This window comes from Anolis carolinensis, chromosome 2 (assembly GCF_035594765.1).
Source record: "Anolis carolinensis isolate JA03-04 chromosome 2, rAnoCar3.1.pri, whole genome shotgun sequence".
Classification (NCBI taxonomy): Eukaryota; Metazoa; Chordata; class Lepidosauria; order Squamata; family Dactyloidae; genus Anolis; species Anolis carolinensis.
Genome location: NC_085842.1, coordinates 299,189,473 through 299,209,480, shown reverse-complemented (window position 1 = coordinate 299,209,480; position 20,008 = coordinate 299,189,473). Strand labels below are relative to the sequence as shown.

Here is a 20,008-nt window from a genome sequence, read left to right as displayed (position 1 = left end):
GAGTGTCTTTATGTCATTCAGAAAGCAAAGATATTGGTTGTCTGTTGAGAGATAATCCAAAACACAATAGTAGTAGGACAGTGTTATTAGACCAGCCCTCACGAGATAAAATGGGGTGCAAAATCTCCAGAATATCTTCATTAGGAATGACAAAAAACTAAACTAAACACTAAGACTGCAAGATGGAGGAAAGAGAGTGACCTTACTAGATGTTGAAAGTGGCATTTCCATGATGCCCTGAGATGAAATAAGGAAGAGTAATCTGGTTTAGATTATGTTGCATTAGAAACTATTCTACTGTACAGTCATCCCTTCACACTTGAGGATTTCATTTTTGCAGACGTGGTTATTCACCACTTTAATTAATATATTCTCTCTAGGCATCTCTTGGTCATCCATTGCAAATCTGTGGTCAACTTCCAGGGGAAGTTAATTATAGAGTCACCTATTTCCAATATTTCTACCCCGCCCTTCTCCCCGAGGGGACTCACCTAGAGATTTCAAGAAGGAATAACTAACAATGAATAGGTCCTCCAGAATTCTATTGCAAGTTGACCATAGTTTCACAGTGGAGGACCTAGAGATGCATATAGAGATGATCTCTCAGGTTCAAAAAAGTGTTTTTTCACTTGTTGTTTTTCCACTTTCAAAAAGGTCTTGTGGAGGAATTATGTATAGCTCACCCGAAAACACATAAAAATGTATTGTAAAGACTCCAAAACCCAGAAGACCAACACTGATTCTTGGCAAGAGTGTGTGTGTGTGTGTGTGTGTGTGTGTGTGTGTGTACATACAGTGGTTTCTATTTTCATCACCGTTATTCATCTGATATCAATATGGCTAGCAGATTACGGTGCTTCCCACTTGATAGTGAAAAGTGGAGATTCAGCTGCTATCCTGGAATGAAGGAAGTATAGGCCCTTTCCACACAGCTGAATAAAATCGCACATTATCTGTTTTGAACTGGCAGTGCGGACTCATATAACCCAGTTTAAAGTAGATATTGTGGAATTTTCTTCCTTGATATTCTGGGTTATATGGCTGTGTGGATAATCCCATAGATGCAGGATTTCCTATAAATTTGCACTGTGAACAAAAACAGAGATCAGTGTCCATTTAGGAACATGGCACTTGTATACTGCTGGGAAAAGGACATGCTCTGCCCATACCCTCCAATTGCCTTGATCTGGCAGGAGCATCTCTTGGGCACTTCCACACAGCCACATTGGTTTAATTATATATGCTATCATCACTTTGTTTTATCTGTTGATCAGGCTTGGCCCCCATGTGAACCACTCCGAGTCCCCTCAAAGAGATGGAAGCAGGTTATAAATAAAGATTATTGTTGTTGTTGTTATTATTATTATTATTATTATTATTATTATTATTATTATTATTACCCAGAATATCAAGACAGAAAATCCTACAATATCTGCTTTGAACTGGAGCCCCCGATGGCCTAGTGGGTTAAAGCCTTGTGACTTGAAGGTTGGGTTGCTGACCTGAAGGCTGACAGGGTTGAATCCAACCCGGGGAGAGAGCAGATGAGCTCCCTCTATAAGCTTCAGCTCCATACGGGGACGTGAGAGAAGCCTCCCACAAGGATAGCAAAAACACCAAAACATCCGGACATTCCCTGGGCAAAGTCCTTGCAGACAGCCAATTCTCTCACACCAGAAGCGACTTGCAGTTTCTCAAGTCACTCCTGACATGAAAAAAAAACCCTGGGATATCTGAGTCCACACATCCATATATTCCAGTTTAAAGCAGGTAATGTGGGATTTTATTCAGCTGTGTGAAAGGGGTCCCAGTTAATCTTCTGTTGTCCCACTTTTTCAACTATTTTTAGTCCCAGTTACTCCCTCCTCCTCCAGTTTTTCTCTTTCTCCTCTGCTTACTTACAGTTCCTGCTAACTGACGGCCCTTCCACACAACTGTGTAACCCAGAACATCAAGGCAGAATAACCTGCAATATCTGCTCTGAACTGGGTTATCTGAGTCCACATTGCCATATACCCCAGTTCAAATCAGATATTGTGGGATTTTATTCAGCTGTGTGGGAGGGGCCTGAGAGCGGTTCTACACTGACAAATAAAGCAGGCTAGCATCTGAAACGCTGGTTCTGGCCTGCTTTGCAGCCCTGAGCCATCTCGCCAGTGGCAGGACATCTCTACTGCCAGCTGTGTCAAACTAAATTTGGCTCTGCTGGCGTGAATCCAATTGCCACCCCTATCCTCTAGGGTAACAACAACAACAACAACAACAACAACAACAACAACAACAACTTTATTCTTAGATCCTGCCCCATCTCCCTGGAGGGACTTGGGGTGGCTCACCTAGGGACCAAGCCCAGAATACACCATAAAATACAACAACAAAATACATTAAAACATAATACATATAAGATCCAAAATGTATAAAATACAATAAAAACATACTCACAACTAACCAATAGTGAGGTCATTGCCTATGATGAGGACACCCATGCCATATGATGGGGGCTCCGTCATCCTAATTCCATGTTTTGTGACTCACAAAAGACGGAGGAGAGAGTGCGGAGCCCTTGGGATTTATTAATGATGAATCATGAGTAAGGCAAAGGGATTTTTGAACAGCATCTTCCTTGCTGAGGATGATGAGGGATGTTCACAGCATCTAAGGCATCAGGTTGAAAAAAGGATGGCATACACACAGAGCATGAGAAAATTATGTTTTAGACTGTAGTTCATGGAATACCTGATGTTAATGCTGACTGGGAGGAAGCTTGGAATTATCATCCAATTTTTCTTTGAAATTTCTGTTTCTATGCTATAATTCAGCTATAGAAATAACAAGAGCTAGTTTCAAGAATTTAAACTGATTTTTTTGCTGAAATTTGTACAAACCTAATATTATATTGTATTTTAATGTGTATTTTATAGAAATATATTTTAATGTGTATCTTTCATAGAAATACATTTTAATATGTGTATTTGTTGTATTTTTACAATGTTTATGTGTTTAATTATTTGTAACCCACTTCAAGCTACAAGGAGAGGTGGGTAAGAAACAAAATTAATAATAATAATAATAATAATAATAATAATAATAATAATAATAATAATAATGCTAGCCTGCTTCTGACATAATTTTGCAGGCTCAACAACTCAGTCCAGACAAAGCCTGAAAAACTATATCAGAAGCAGACTAGTAATGTAATATTAAGTTCGTACAAATTTCAGAAAATAAATTTTTATGAGGGCGATACAAAGAAAAGAAGCCTGTACTCTAGGAAAAGGAAAGCTTGCAATACACAGTCTGGAGATGAAAAGTTCCATTACTGAAAATCAATACAACATAGTACTATGACTCCTTTAGGAGTCATTACAGTGTACAGAGTATGTTCCAATGAATAAGTGGGCAAGGTAATGCTGGCCAACGGATCTGGGTTGCAGAAACAATTCTGTCTTTATGCTAATCACTTGTCTAACTTTATTAACTAGCAGGAGAGTTTCTGAGATCCAAACCTCCTCATTTGCCATCAGTAATGGACTTCTGTCTGAGAGGCTCGGTCATTTAGTTAGGTCAGGAAGGACAGAACACCACATTCAAGGGAATTGGCCAGGGCTGTTTGCCAGCTATCAGGTCATGCTCTCCCAGAGAGAAGATGAAGTAAACAAAAAATAATAGGTACCTTTGTTTTAAGTTTCAATATATCCTACAGGGGGGTTAAGCAAATAAATGGCTGCCAGATTGAAGAGAAATGGGCTTAGAAAAAGTATTTTCAAGTTTCCAAATGGGACTGGAAATCAATGAACAGGGGGTAAAATATAGCATAAAGCCACAGCTAAGTGGGTTATGGATTGCAGCCTAAATCTATAAAATGGGTTATTGAGTATGCTTTTACCGCATATCAGTCAGAGAAAAGAAAAGGCATTTTGACTGTTTGGCCTTTTGACTCTCACTCTGTGAAGCTGTCTCTCTGGACACACCGTCATTGTTGCTGGTTAATATTTATATTTACTTGTTACCTGCTTTTTTCTTCGAATTCAGGGTGGCTCCCTACCACAGAAGGATTTTGAAGCTTTTGTGAAAATAGTCCTTCCCTCTATTAATCATTTCTACTACTGAAAAAAACAGGCACTCGCAAAAACAGTAATAGGTTATTCTATCATTTCTTTTAGTTATTAAAATATTAACATAAATATCCAAACATCCTAAGGCACTAAATCCCACCTGATCTTGAATGTTAAGCAGACTCAGTCCTGTTAGTACTTGGATGTCTCTGAGGAATACCAGCTTCTGTAGGTAACACAGTAAGCCCCCAATATCCACAAGGTTTTCTGGCTGGACCACAGTTGCATAAAATCATGGAGACGACTGCACACCATTAAATTATCTTACTTTTGGTCCCAGTATACCATAGAATTGTATTGGAAAACCTAAGAGACTCCTAGAGAGATATGCTTTAGAAATTTGCTATGTCCTCGAATGCAATTTTATGCTAAGTTCTGGTGGAAGCATACTATAGAATCAGCTGGAGGACCTAGTACATTTCTGGAGGACCTAGCAAATTCCTAGAGAAACCATTTTCCCAGGTATAGGTAAGTGAAATTGTAGGTGTATGTTGCAGTTATGGGGTCTTCTGTATTTCAGAGGAAGGCAATAGAAAACCACCTCTGAGTATTTTCTGCCAAAGAAACTCTATGCAATTCATGGGGTATAAGTTAATATGTTTCTTTGTCTTTAACCTGGGATTTGAAGACATATAAACATCAAAATATTTGTATGTTGACCTATATCTAAAATCCCAAATGCACAGTAGAATAACATCAAATTTTAAATTTGGAATTGAAAAATGGTAAAAAAATAATAATGCAAAGTCAAAATCATATTAAACTATCTAATGACTTAAAAATCTGAAACAGTTTAAACCATGTACATGAACAAGTTTGATAAAAGCATTAGATCCCAAAAGCTGTGTTTTAATTTGGTGCCAAAATGAAGCCAAAGTGAGACTGAGTTAGGGCTTGACTATGGTGCAACAACATAGAAGATATTTCCTCACACCCCTCAGTCCTCAAGCAGGAATTTCAAGAGAGTTTTTCGTAGGCTGAAATGAAAAGCTCTAGAAGTGTACATGTCCTGGCTCTTGGGCTTAGGAAGGAGGATAGAGGCACCCAACAGAGCCTGGAACAGTGCCAAGCTCTTCAGGTGTTTGTTAGAGCTTCCAGTACCATGGACTTTTTTGGGCAAATCTATGGTTGTCTTAGCTCACTAGGAGATCAGAAACCCCTCTTGCACAAAGAAATATCCAATACCTCCTTGTGTGAGCTCTGAAAAAGTACAAAGGTTGCACAATTGGGAGTTTACATAAGTCTGATTCTGTCATTCCCATAGCAGTTAAATTGCATTCTGGATTTTGGTTCAAGATCAGCCATGAATAGAATAATCATAAACTGTGGAAAGGACTCCCAGCCAGCCAGAAGAGATGAGCAGTTATAAATTCTTTCATTCTAAAATAGAGAAATTAATTTTCCTTCCTCTTCCCGCTCCTCTTTTAGAAATGTGTGACTAGGGAGTGCCTATGGAGTTTGCATTTTGTTTTCATATGTATACTGAATATTGTTCTTCTCCCCATTACAGATAACACCTACGTGTCCAGTTCAGATAATGATGAAGACGTGTTAGTTACAACAGAGCCAATTCCAGTGATTTTCCACCGAATTTCTACAGGTAACACAGATAGCTAAATTGATTCATACTAAGCATCTTATACAGCTGACTGAACTTAACTCTTTTATTTGGAGTTCTTATATTTCCCCAGTCTAAAGCAAAAAAGATCTGTTCAGTCCTCCCTAACGCTTATCAAAACAACAAACAAATCACCAACAAATATTAGGATAACTCATTCATGTCTTTACACTGCATCTTCTCAACTTAATTGTCTGTAAACTCCTTTAGGCTATTAAATTGCATTCTAAATTTTGGTTCAATATCAGTCATGAATAGAATAAACATAAACTGTGGACAGGACTCCCAACCAACTTAAGTGCCTTTAGGCTACCTTTGTTTTTCAGTTTGTGGTGGGGACTACACTAGGACATGCATGGGCCTCATGGGAGATGCGGGTAACACAGTTTCTAATCTAGTTTTAGAACAGTGACTATAAGGATATGCTGAAGCCATCCATAAATGTTTAATAATAGAACAATGCTCTGGGAGTCACAGCATCATTCTTCTACTTCTGTGTTAGGGATAATTTCAGCATAAAATCAAATTCATTCTTCTTAAAAATAGCTTCATAAGCACTGAAATGGCTAGTTCTGTTTAGAGCAGAAAATTTCTTAAGATATATGATGCCACAGACCAGCAAATACCTTTCCCTCATCTTTGCACCCATTGGCTATGCTTCTTTCTTTATTGGATATTTGTTGTGGTCCAGCAGCCAACGTTTCATGAAGTGATACTAGTGTGTGGACAATCACTTGGAGTAGCACTGGAGAAGGGCACACAAGGATAGAAGATATGCACTATTCCAAGCAAAGGCTTAAGGCAGAACTGGATATAGATGTTAGTATTGTATCTGAGAGTGAGCTTCAGGGGAATGTAATGGTCACCTCAAAAAAGCAGTCAGGTATTAAGAGTCCTAAATCCCTTTCTATTTGTGGATTAGAAATGTGTTGTATTGGTTGCAGTGTTGGACTGGGCCTTAAGAGACCAGATTTTGAATCTCTATTCAGGTATGAAATCCACTGGGTGATCTTGGAATTGCCATTCTCTCAGCCTAAGAGGAAGACAAGAGGAACCCACCTCTGAACACATTTTGTAAAGAAAGCTCATGGATAGCTTTGCCTTAGGGTCACAACAAGTCAGAAATTACTTAAAGGCACACAACAATAAACATATTGGGGGATGGGTTGACAGAGCATCTTGTTGACTTGCCAATAAATGCCAACATGGCAGTTATTAGGAACAGGGAAGGTTGCATTAGCTAAGATACAAAGGTTTCCCACATTAGTATTTGGTCTTAAAATCATACAGTAAAATTTAAAAAAATACATTTAGAATTTAATCTTATAACCTTCTGTATAGGATTGCATTATTCGGATACCCATATTATTGGACAAGTGCTGTATAAACTGATGCCTTATTCTTTGTCTGTTTTGCAAGGGTAAATATGCATTATTTTCTCTCTGTAAATAAAAATGCAGGCTACATTTGAAATTCATATTCTTTAGTTTTACATGAACTGTAATTAAAATCAACAGCTCAAATGTGGTTTTAGTCTTCCTTATGCATTAATTTTAAAATAGCACAGCTAACACTAGCTGGTGGGGAAAATGAAAAGGAGATTTATAAGGATATAGAATATTTGCTCAGAGCTGGTATTTTACATTTAGGACAAGGGGAATGCTTCTGAAAATGTCTTCCCTGCAGTGGATTATTCACAACCTCTTTTTAACATTTTGAGTGCCTTGTCACAAAGATAATCACCGGAACCCTATGTCCCTACCAGATGTTTCTGACAGCCACGGTGCAGGAATATGATTTTCAAGAGATAGAAGCAATATGTACTAAAAGGTTTTTTAAAAAAATAGTTCCACTAGAAATGAGAACATTTAAATATCATCACTTCTTAGACCAGGCCTTGGAAAGCTTATCTGAAAAAATTGATCAACTACTGTAATAGTTTCAAGGCTCAACATAGTTGCTTACCATTGTAGTTAGTTACTATTTTTAAAATGTACCCATCTTGTTTCTCCAATACATAAAAAGGTCTACTCAATCCCAGAACAGCAACTTTTAAATTGTTTTGGGTAAGTACATCTGCGTGAAAACTGCAAGCCACTGGCTTTTGATACAGAAGAAACCTGCTTCCCATTTACTTTGTTGCAACCTCAACACATAATAGACCACAATTACAATCACAAAATTGACAAGTTACAATAATAAAATCATGAGTTTGTTTATACCATAGTTATTGGTGAAATGAACCAATTACTCATCATTCTATATATGTAACAACCTATTTCTATGCACTGTTATAGAGTAGCCTTGTCATGTGTTCTAGAACCCTGTGTTCTATATAATTCAGGATTTTGGTTTGGGAAAGGGGGGGGGGTCATAGCTCATTCATAGAGTATATGCAGAGCTTACCAAAAGTTCCCAGATTTCACTCCTAGTTGAACAAATTAGACAGTAGGTGTCCAATAGGTGAAGAACCTTTGCCAGAGACTCTGCTGCCAGAACTGATCTAGATGGACAGACAGCACTACTGTATTCTGTAGTTATGGTTCTAGATAAGATTCTCAAGTATAAAGATTTTATTTATTTATCATGTAAGAAGCAAATTGAGGGTACCAAAAGCTGGCCACTTGGAGTGCCTCTGGTGTTGCTGTGAGAAGCTCCTCCCTTGTGCATGTGGCAGGGCTCAAATGGCCTTGTAGTAAGTGATCTGTGTTTTTTTTTCCTCTGCACTCACATGTCGCAGACTCCACTTTGAAGCCTCATTTCTTAAGATTGGCTCTGCATCTTGTGGTATCAGAGTGCAGTCTGTTCAGCACCTTCCAAGTGGCCCAGTCTTCTGTGTGCCCAGGGGAGAGTTTCTCATCCGGTATCAGCCACTGATTGAGGTTCCAGGTTTTAACCTGCCACTTTTGGATTCATGCTTGCTGAGATGTTCCTGCAAGTAACTCTGTAGATCTTAGAAAGCTGTTTCTTGATTTAAGGCATTGACTTGCTGGCTAATATCCAAACAGAGGATGAGCAGGAGATGTCACTGCCTTGGTCCTTTCATTACTGGCTGCTCCTTCCCGATGAATGTCAGGTGGTGCAATACTGGCTAAACAATATAATTTCTCCAGTGGTGTGGGGTGTAGAAATCCTTTGATAATGCAGCATGTCTCATTAAGAGCCAGAAGTATAAAGATAAATAAGATTCTGAAGTGTAAAGATAAATTGTTAAATAACAAAGTCAGAATCTATTGTATTTCTAGTTTCTATGAATAGCAGTTAAAGTCAGACAGTGAAAATACTATAGGAAGATTATCAATTCTTTTAATGTGTTTCACTGGAAGAGCATTCTCAAGATTCCATAGACTGACAGAAAGAGACATAAATGAGTCTTAATGTAAGTCAAGCTTATGGCAAATAATAACATCTTCAAGTTATGATTCTGTTTCATGATTGTTTATATCAAAGTGTAGTGTCATAGACTAAAAAATAAATTTGCATTTCCTGCCTGTTAACTTTGCCTTCTCTTTTCTCTCCCCCCTCCCTTTTTATAGAATTACGAAAAACCAGTGATGTCAACTGTTGTTTATCCATAAAATCGAAGTTACAAAGAGAAAATGGAGAGGTATGGCACTGTTTGATTATTTTCAGCTAACAGAACAGAGACAGGACTATAACAAGATGGAATGCTGGATAATATATTTTCTCCAACTTGACATGGCCACAAAAATACTCCAACATTGGCCTTTATTCAATGGGTTGTGTGCTCATCTGTTAAAAGCCACACACTTGACTGTGCCACTGAAGTGAATAAGGCAATTTGATGCCCATTGAATTTGTATGTGCACTATTTCATAAGAGTAAGAACCTCTAGGAATGGGTTTGCAATTCTATCCTAAATATATGTCAAAAACATACATGTTCAAAAATAAATATGCACACAAATACGTATAGTTTTAAGAGCCTTGTTGGATCAGACCTGAGACCTATCCAGTGTGGTATCCCGTTTTATGTAGAGACCAATGTGGAGGACGCTTGCTTCCTTCCTTGTTTGGGTTCAAGAATGGAGGTATTTGTGGAAAAAAAGACATAATTTTTAATGATATGTTGGACCACATGTGCAGCATTTTGTCTGAAAAATCTAACATTGTGGCAAACATGCCCCTTAATCATTTATGGGTTGAGTGGGCAACTGTGAGAGGCTATGGGGCTACTTTAGCTCCCCAGCAGCCTCACTGCAAATAAAATCCCAGTTTTTGCCAATAACTGTTCTTCAATGATCTACAGTTATTCTGGGAGAAATGTTTATCATATTTTAACTCCCTTGCACAGTTTTAGGCCCAAGAAATGTTTTAATTCTTTTCAAAAGAGGGAATGATCAGAATTGCAGTTCTATTATTTTGGTTGTATAAACAAGCTGTCAATCATTGTAAACTAAGCATTACTTCCTGATGATTAAATGATCTTGCTTCTAAAAGGAGATACTAGAATAAACGTGTTAGCCTTCAAGGTGACACAAAGAAATCAGCTTTCTTTCCTTTCTCTGCATGAATTTCTAGTCCTGCAGACCAAAATCTAGGTCAGTATCATTTTCAGAGATATGCCATAGGACATTTGTTTGCATACAAAAATCCACTTTCTATCACTTCCAGGTAGAAGTGAAGAAATCCCTTACCTGAAACTCTCCATAGCCATGGCCCATCAATTTAGACAGCATTATTCTAGATGGACCAGTATGCTCATTTACAGTAAGACAGCGCCCTGTGTTCCCAGAAGTTTCAGATTTGTCTTTTTGAGAGAGAGAGATCCAACCTTTGCACCCAGACTAACTTAGGATGGTTGGGAAAGGATTTTTTTTAAAAACAAACTAACAAACAAAATTGTCCAAAAACCTAACAAAACGTACATCCATACCTGGAAAAAATCTGGAAAAAATCCATCTTGGTAAGAAATGAGAAAGATTTGTACTTCGTTTATGCTCTTCCATGAATCAGGCCCCTTCTACACTTATATCCCAGGATGTGATCTCAGGTTATCTGCTTTGAACTGGGTTATATGAGTCTCCACTGACATATAATCTGGGATAAGCAGATAATCTGGGATCAGATCCTGGGATATAAGGACCATATAGAAGGGACCTTAGGGCACTTCCACACAGCCCTATATCCCAGAATATCAAGGCATCAAATCCCACAATATCTGCTTTGAACTGGGTTATCTGAGTGGATTTTCTGCTTTGATATTCTAGGATATAGGGCTGTGTGGAAGGGCCCTCAGTCACTTGTAGTGATACTCTATTTGGAACAGCTCCCTATTTTTATGAAAACTGTAAATGTTACAACATTCTTATATTTTGTTAAGATCATTTGTAAGGAGAAAATAAAATCAATCCCACTCCTTCCCTGAAAATTGCTAATTTTTCACATAAGACAACTTTAAAAAATTGTGTTGTATTCATAAATCGTGGCGATTGCTTAGAAAGCGAATGTGATTTTGAGCAGATTCCCAACACTCACCCATCTTCAATTCACCTTGCTGATTTCTATTCAGTGACAGACCTGTAACAGGAATGAAGCATGTATAATAGTCTAATCAACATGGTTTTGTCAAAGGAGGACATACAGGCAATAAGATTATAATATAAATAATAGTACAGTAGAGTCTCACTTATCCAATATAAACGGGCCGGCAGAATGTTGGATAAGCAAATATGTTGGATAATAAGGAGGCATTAAGGAAAAGCCTATTAAACAGTAGTTCAATATGCAGTAATGCTATGTAGTAATTACTGTATTTACGAATTTAGCACCAAAATATCACGATATATTGAAAACATTGACTACAAAAATGCGTTGGATAATCCAGAACGTTGGATAAGCGAGTGTTGGATAAGTGAGACTCTACTGTATAGCCATTATCTAAACATCAAAGATAGGGCATTGCTAGTTATAAGCTCTGTGGACCTAATGTAATTCAGTGTTTATGGAACTTTATTTAAACATTACTCCCCTGATTATCCCACCTACTAATGACTGAAATACTAAGATTCCTTCCAAATAAAGGAATAGATAAAACACATTATTAAGCAAACAGTTCCTCCAGCACTGGCTATATCAAATGCACCAGTGGAAAAACAGTTTCCCAGAATCTGAATTCTAGTCGAATTCTAGTCGAAGCCATGGATCCTACAGAGATCAAATTTGATGCCAAGGATTTATGTATATTTACATGAACTAGATATATGTTTGAATGCTTACTTAGTTCACTACATATGTATTCAATCTTGCTGACAGAAGCACTGCATGCCAAAAATAAACCCAAAGAATTGTGTTGTGCTTTTTGTTTACTACTAGATTTTCTGACCTTTGGTGTATACTGTTCTTTGCTAAAGTGGGTAATTATGTTGTGTTGTCTTTGTAGCTTTTATCATTCTTGGTATTACACTGGCCGGTTGCCATGTCTACACACTTTTCTAGCAGCCTCAACCATAATCATGTAGAGAAAGGGTGAACAACTCCAGCGGCTAGTTTCATTCCTTAGGAACCAGAGTAGGTCGCTGTCTTTTCATCCATTACATTGTCAAATTTAAATTGAGTTTCTCATTTTTCTGTTGAAATTTGGTAGCATGATTTGAAAGTGGCAGAGGTGCCTTGAGGCACCATGTGATGTGCAGACTGCATAGTGCCCATCATTGGTATAGACAGCTTCAGCATAAGAAAAGCAGGACTATGGAAGCTTCAATATCATCTAAAATTTTGGGGGTCCAACCCCTGATGGCTGGTAATTTCCTGTCGGTGGGTGGTAATTCCATTCTGAATTTTAAACTGAATCTTATTCCCCAAATAATTTCAAAATCCTGGATAGCTCATTTAATGTTTGGATTAAAACTTTGAAAATTTTATTGTACCACTGACATGGAAACCACCAACTGTTATGTTCCAAATTATATGGAAACTCATATACTGATGTTTGTGTGGATTCTAAATACATACCCATTTTCCTAGGACCTTTTTGTATCTTGAGCTATCCTATTACAAAATAGGAAGTGGCCTTCTGGCATTTTTGGAGACTTTTTCTAGTCCCCATAGAGTCTTGGGAGCCAGGAAATGGTTCATGGACCTCTATATTTGACCTTAACTTCTTTATATCTATACTGATTTGAAGAGCTTTAACATTTGATTGTTCATCTTTATCTCCGGTTAATGCATGTTGCATTATCCTGGTAGATTTTCTAATACAGTGGAGGGGAAATATCCCTTCAGATGTTTTAGATTACAGTACTCACAATTTCTGACAATTGGCCTTGCCAGATGAAATTGATGGGATTTGTAGTTATTTGGAAGAGGAAATGTTCTCCCTCCTTGCTCTGATATAATCCTAAGGCAAGTTCTGATCCAGCAAGCTCAGTGTGGATCCCAATAGGAGCTTATTATCTTGCTTGTGCCTCCTGCCCACACAGTCTTTGTGCTATTTTTGTCCTAGTGGATTGTCAGATGTGCAGGCCTGTGCTAGAAGAGGGTATGGGAATACAAAACATCTACAGTGTATATAGGCTTCTGCTTAATCTCACATGGTTGCTAGGGGGAACCTGAAAAATGCTTCAGAATAACAAAGCTTAGCTATCAAGCTAAGCAACTATTATCTCTCTTCATTGTGTGTACTTGGCATTGTTGACTTGAACAGGTACTCAGAAGACAGTGTAACAATGAAACCCTGTTCATATGTTCAGTAAGTGTTTATACTCCACATGCAAGGAAAAGAAAGTTTGGGTCTCAATCTCTGAAGCAGGGAAACCTTGTCTTGTCTAAGACCCACTATTTGAACCAAAGCATAGAAAAATAAGGTTCTATTTTGCACAGAGAATCTCTGCAAATGCAACAGACTCTGCACTTCAGGCACATTGCTTCTTGCTGGTCATGAGGGTGCCTCATTCTGACATCAGCAATAGTACAAGAATGGCCAGGAGCTCAAATGGAGCTTTTTGGTTGGTTAGCTATAGGAACATGGGCACAATCCATCCCCTTTTTCTGCACTGATGAGCACAGGGAAAGGGTGATCATCCATCATGGTACCATTGCCCAATCTGGTTAGTGGATCTGATCCAATTGGACCTGTCTAGATTGGTCCAAAGTTCTGAGATACTTTAGAACAGAGTTTTGGACTTCAGCTCCCACAATTCCTAACAGCTGGTAAGATGGCTGGGATTTCTGGGAGCTTAAGTCCAAAACACCTGAAGAAGCACAATTTGAGAAACACTGCTATAGAGTTTCCAGTAAACTTCAGAGTTTCCCCTGGGCCAAAGCATAGTAAAGTTGATTTAAAGCAAAATAATAATAATAAAAAAAATCTTGAGATACTCACTGGAAGTTATTGCACTTCATGAAGACAGCTAGCCTTTCATTCAGGGTGAGTCTGGGGCTGGGTTTTTGTTTTTTGTTTTTTTTGGGGGGGGGGAGGGGTTGGCAAATCTAGACCAGCACTTAGCCAGTTCTCAGTGTGTATAATTCCCAACTGAAAAAAATGGCAAACTATTTATCCAATTTATTTTTCTGTCTTCTTTTCCTATCTCTTCTTTTAACCAGGAATCAAGGCACAGCAGTGCAGTTGAAGAAGATTCAGAAGGAGACAATGACTCAGAAGAGTTTTACTATGGTGGGCAGGTAAAGGAATAAATAACTATCTTGCTCAAAGTTCAAATATAAATATTATATGACAATGATGCAACTATAAACTGTATTGTGGAGATTTTTTCCCTGCTTTAATTAGGAACACAAGGCAATAGGTGGTTGCCTATTGATAAAACACTGGACAGATTGAGCTGTATGTTTATCACCCACTTTTTGTTCTACCGAATTTCATGGTATGCCGTTGATATTAATGTAATAGATTCAGTAATAGATTCCAATTATTATGTTAAGGAGAACTTAGAAAATTAGACTTTCCAAATTCTTACGAATGCACATGTTCTCTTACAAAAGTGGTTGGATATCTTTTGTCCAATGTAGAAAAGCCATATTTTGTTAAATGTTACAGAAAAAGTTTTTGTGCATTCAGTGTTGTTGCATTATGCATAGATGTGCATGGGATTGTATTATGCATTTCGTTGTGTCTTCAATTTCACATGTGAGATCTTGATTTAATTGTTCAACATTGCCGTTCAACACAAGAACAGCATAGCAGCAGTAATATATAACTCCAATGTGCAGATTTATATCATACAACCCAACATTGAATCTTGGCCCTCAATTTTCTCCATTGGGAATTTAGTCTATATAACATTCTTTCACAGTGTGTTTGTGCAGAAGTGATAGTGGGAGTTGGCCTCCTGTTTTGATTAGATTTATTTCCATTATATGATTTCAGCTTGCTTCTTAAGTTTGTTATCTTGAAGACATGCATAGATAAATACAATTTGTAATGGAGGTGGCGCAAAGTCTTATTTTTCAGGAAAAGACATAGTATTAGGCTGATTCTGGTGTTTATTTTTCAGGTTTATTTCTGCATGCACATGTAACGGATTTAACCTACATACTGAGAATGGGTTTATAAGTTGAATCTCCCATGCAGAGATAAAGGGTCTCGATCTCTGCATGGAGGATTCATTCTACAAAATTGTGCAAAGTATGTAATTTTATAGTGTTCCATTGATGTGAATCTCAAAATATGAATATGAAGACCCAAGTCTTTAGCCCATTGACTTGGAAATAAAACTTACTAGTAAAACTTAAGTTTCCTTTGAGCATGCTTCAGGCTGCTGCCACAGCAAAAAGCAAAAATGCATGCAAGTGTTGTACATTTCAATGTTGAAAAAGTCAGTTACATAACTTTTTCCCAGTGCAGAGTAGCAGAAACCGTTTTTGCAATCTTCAAGTCTCATTCACCTTGAAATTTGCTGATCATTATTTTTTTTAAAATAAATAAAAGAGGTATTGGAGAAACTTTCTGACTCTTTTCTCTCTGCCTCAGTGGAATTCACAATCCTAGCATATATTCCTTGAAAAGAAGGAATAAAAGCACTATTCCTCTTTGAGTGCTATTTTATGAGAATAGCAAAAGGTTTGTTTGGGGTTCTTGATTAAACGTGTTCTTTTTGGTGCTCCAAAGTTATTTCTTGTGATTCATATCCTTCTATAAAATTTATTTTAAACCAAAAGAATGACCACAGATGTCTGAAAACATTTAAAATATTTGTTAATGGCACTGATTTATTTGGAGCATGGAACTGGAATGGAATCCTTGGTCTTCAGGGCAACATTCTTTCACTGGTTCCTGCTTTTATGTTTGCATCACAACAAAAACATGCATTGATCGATCAGACCAAAGGTTCCATCTGGACAAGTATTCTGACTTCAGTAATGAACAAAGCTAAAGAGGTAATGATATCTTTAGTTGTCTGGACTTTTTGTCAAAAAAACTCATGAAGCATAGATGGTATAATAGAAAAATAATTATATGTGCATATGTGTACATGTATGAGTATGTTTATACCTCTCTGTATTTATTTCTGTGTTTACACATAAAATATAACCATGTTGACCTGAATTCTGTTAGTTTGTTCAAACTAAAGTAGACCAAATAAGTCAATCATTGATGAAACAACATGTAGAGAAATTCAACTGATTCAATGGGTCTACTCAAGTTAGGTGTTAACAATAGGGTTTATACTATTGTTAGACATGCTCCAATTCATTCAGGGAAGACAAATCACAGAAGTTTAGCACATGTCTATGGTTGGTGTCCTCTGGAAGGAGCGAATACCTGGAGACTGAAAGCAATCGCAATCTGGATCTGGGCTTCCATTGGTATTCTATTGGTGGTCATGCTGATGAAAGTGAGGGAGTGAGGCTGGAGCAGGGCATGGTCTTGGTGCTTTGTTTCTTCCAAATGCTATAGGCTTCTCAAGAAAGTAAATTACTCCTAGTTGTCTCTAAGTCTTTTGGATTCTCCTGATCCCTAGGAGCTCCTCCTCCTTCATTTTGAGTCTTCCTTGGCAAAAAGTTGGTGGATTATAACACAACTATAATGACTTTTTGATGCCCAATGAATATCTTTTAATTCATTCAGTCCTTTTTAAAACCTGAATTTTTCCTCTCACCTGCTGTTTTTGTTATTTGCACTGTTATGCTGTTTTGTAATTGAAGACTCTTTGTGGATAAGATAATGCTTCCTACATTCTAATTTTAAAGCAATCTTTAGAAGTTTATTATTATAAATGGTCAAGTTTTCTTGGACTTAAAATAGCAAATTAATAGGCAGTTTAAACTATTTGAAACAAGTAACATATTATGATTGTTATGTGCCTTCAAGTCTACTCCAGCATATGGCAACACTCTCATACTTTTGTTTTTGTTTTTTTGTTGTTGTTGCCAAGATTAATTTAGAGGTTCACCATTGTCTTCTAAGGTTGAGACAGTATCACTTGCCTTGCAAAATTCAGCCTTTGACCAAGGATTAAAACTATGGACTCCCAGAGTTGTAGCCCAAATAGCTAAACTACTATATCACCCTGGGTCAACATGGTGAAAAAATTAAAATTATAATAATTAGGTACTGAAAGACATTTTTGACTAGCTTAAAATGATATGTGAAGAAGATAGTAGTAAATGTGGTGTAATGGTTACAGCAGTAATTTCCAAACTTTGCTTACTCAGATGTTTTTGACTTCATCTCCCAGAATTCCTGACTATTGACTATGTTAGCTGGGGCCTTAGTCCAAACCCCTTAGAGGACCCAAGTTTGGGAACCACTGGTTAAGGTTTGGGGAAACTCAGTTTCAAATTGCAAGTCAACCATGATGATAATACAGATTAATTCTGAGCAATAAGAGATAGATTCTAACTATGTGAGGTTAATGAGCACCTGATGTGGAGGTATCTGGTGTATTCTGCCCTAAACCAAGACTAAGTGAAAACACACACTTCTTGTATTGTGACACACACAAGAGAGAAATGCTACTAAGGAAAAGTGGGACTGTATTATATTTCTTCTCTTGCTGTCACCTCAAGTTGATAGTATTTAGTACTTAGTTTACCCCTATTTCCCATTACAGTGTGAGTGATGAGGCAATTCAGGGACTGGGGTTTCTGTCTTTGAGACTTCTGCCTTACATTTACACTTATCAAAATAATCCACAGTCCTTTGCTCTGGAACTTCTGCAGTGCAGCATAGCATGAGAATGTCCTCAGAGTATTTTTGGTGTCCAGATGGTCAACCAAACCAAAAGCACATTGGAATCATTTTTGTTTTGCCAGCCAGAAGCAGTTCTCTTTCAGAGGCTTCCTGGTGATATTGCTTCTGATAAGGTCACAACAAGGTGCCTAGCCATGGGACCATCAGAAGCATGTTGCCAACAAGGCTCTGTCAGAGAGCTTCTTCTAGCCAGCAACACAGCGATGGGTGTGTTAATATGTGAATACTGAATTGGGACAAATTCAGCCTGATCTGGCTATCCACAGCTCAAAAACAACGGGAACACTCCAGAGCTTTGTGGGAGCTCTGGAGTAAATTGTGTTTCCCCTTGTTCCAGACAAAGATTGAAAGCAGTGTTTCTGTTGCAAAACCAGCTGTACATCATGTGGACTCCCCACAGCCTTGGCTTGACCACTTATTTGTTTTGAGAGCTGTTGTAGGACATCAATTACCTTAATCTGGCCTTTGCCTGAATTTGGAAGAGATTTTAGATGTAAATGCTATAAGCAAAATCAACAAATTGTGGTTTATCATACTTTTGAATTCCTTTTATGAAATATCTCACAAAATATGTGTTATATAACCTTATTTTGTACATTCATAAACTAACAAATAGCTTATAATGAATTCTGGCCAACAGTTATATAGATTTTATTAGGACAAGTGAGTGTGTGTTATGACCCTTTTTACAATTTTAAAAAATATCATGGAAGAATTCATCAAAGTGAGGTTGCAATAAAATGCATATTGGAGTGGGCAATTCAGCATTTACATTTGTACTGAACGAAAACAGAATTCAGGCAAAATGAATAATTCACTGGGGAAGATCTTTGAAAGTAACTGATAAATTACAGCATACGCTTTTGTAGATGACAGCTCTCTTCATCATCAGATTAAATATCATAAAATATGTCAGCCTTAGCAGTGCTTCTAGATACCTTATTTCCCTGCATTCTGTTTTTATGTTGAAACAGACTAATTTGGCTGTCCTTTTGAAAACTCCGAAAGAACACATTTAAAGGCCAAGGGGATATGAGAAGAGACAAGATCAATAAAATAAATAAACAGTAAAAAGGGATGCTCAAGAGAGAAAACAACTGGATTCTAAAAGTCCAGAAGTAGTGCTGCTTCAGAGAAAGCAGAGGGAATCAGTGCTTCATTTAGGTTCTTCTGGGATGGACTAAGCTTTTGCCTTTTGCCATTCTAGGAGCTGGTTCTTTTTCCTTTTTTTGAGAAGAGATACAGTACTTATATCGTGGCTCTATGTTGGGTTAGAAGTGAACTCACTGCAGCCTCTGCTGTACTTCCAGTTCCTTATAATTTGGTCATTGCTGAGTATATGAAAATATTCAAAATTTTATCACATTTCCCTTCTGGTTCTGTTGTGAAAGTTTTTTCCATTTGCATTTTTTCCATTTTTCTGTATATTATGCATTTTTGTACGATTTCCCCCCCTAATTTATGCATTTATAGGAGCCTCCGGTGGCTCAGTGTGTTAAAGCACTGAGCTGCTGAACTTGCAGACCGAAAGGTCCCAGGTTCAAATCCCGGGAGCGGAGTGAGCGCCCGCTGTTAGCTCCAGCTTCTGCCAACCCAGCAGTTCGAAAACATGCAAATGTGAGTAGATCAATAGGTACCGCTCCAGCAGGAAGGTAATGGCGTTCCATGCAGTCATGCCAGCCACATGATCTTGGAGGTGTCTATGGACAACGCCAGCTCTTCAGCTTAGAAATGGAGATGAGCACCAACCCCCAGAGTCGGACACAACTGGACTTAACGTCAGGGGAAACCTTTGCTTTTTTACTATATATTTTCCCCACTGCTCAGTGTGTTTATGTGTATGCTCACTAACATAACGCTTACACATGCCAATCTGCACACACAGATTTACAGTTTTACTCTCCCCTGCCTCACAAAAATATGCACACAGCTTTTCTTCAAGTGGCATCACTGCTGAAAGCTGAAATTGCAACAGTGGGACAGCATAATCATTTTTCCAGGGAGGCCCTGCTCTCAGTCCCACCACTGTCACAGGCGCAATTGGCGGGGACAAGAGACAGGGCCTTCTCAGTGATTGCCCCTCGACTATGGAACTCCCTCCCTG

At 37.9% G+C, this 20,008-nt stretch overlaps 1 protein-coding gene across 2 annotated transcripts in view; it reads left to right on the top strand.

The window, feature by feature from the left end:
- Nucleotides 1-20,008, top strand: part of parp8 (poly(ADP-ribose) polymerase family member 8) — a 256,946-nt gene that overhangs the window by 162,683 nt on the left and 74,255 nt on the right. For both annotated transcript variants that reach the window (XM_008102812.2, XM_003216192.4), the window contains 3 exons: nucleotides 5,626-5,715; nucleotides 9,270-9,340; nucleotides 14,298-14,375. In XM_008102812.2, the coding sequence (XP_008101019.1) occupies nucleotides 5,626-5,715; nucleotides 9,270-9,340; nucleotides 14,298-14,375 (239 nt within the window). The remainder of the gene's footprint in view (nucleotides 1-5,625; nucleotides 5,716-9,269; nucleotides 9,341-14,297; nucleotides 14,376-20,008) is intronic.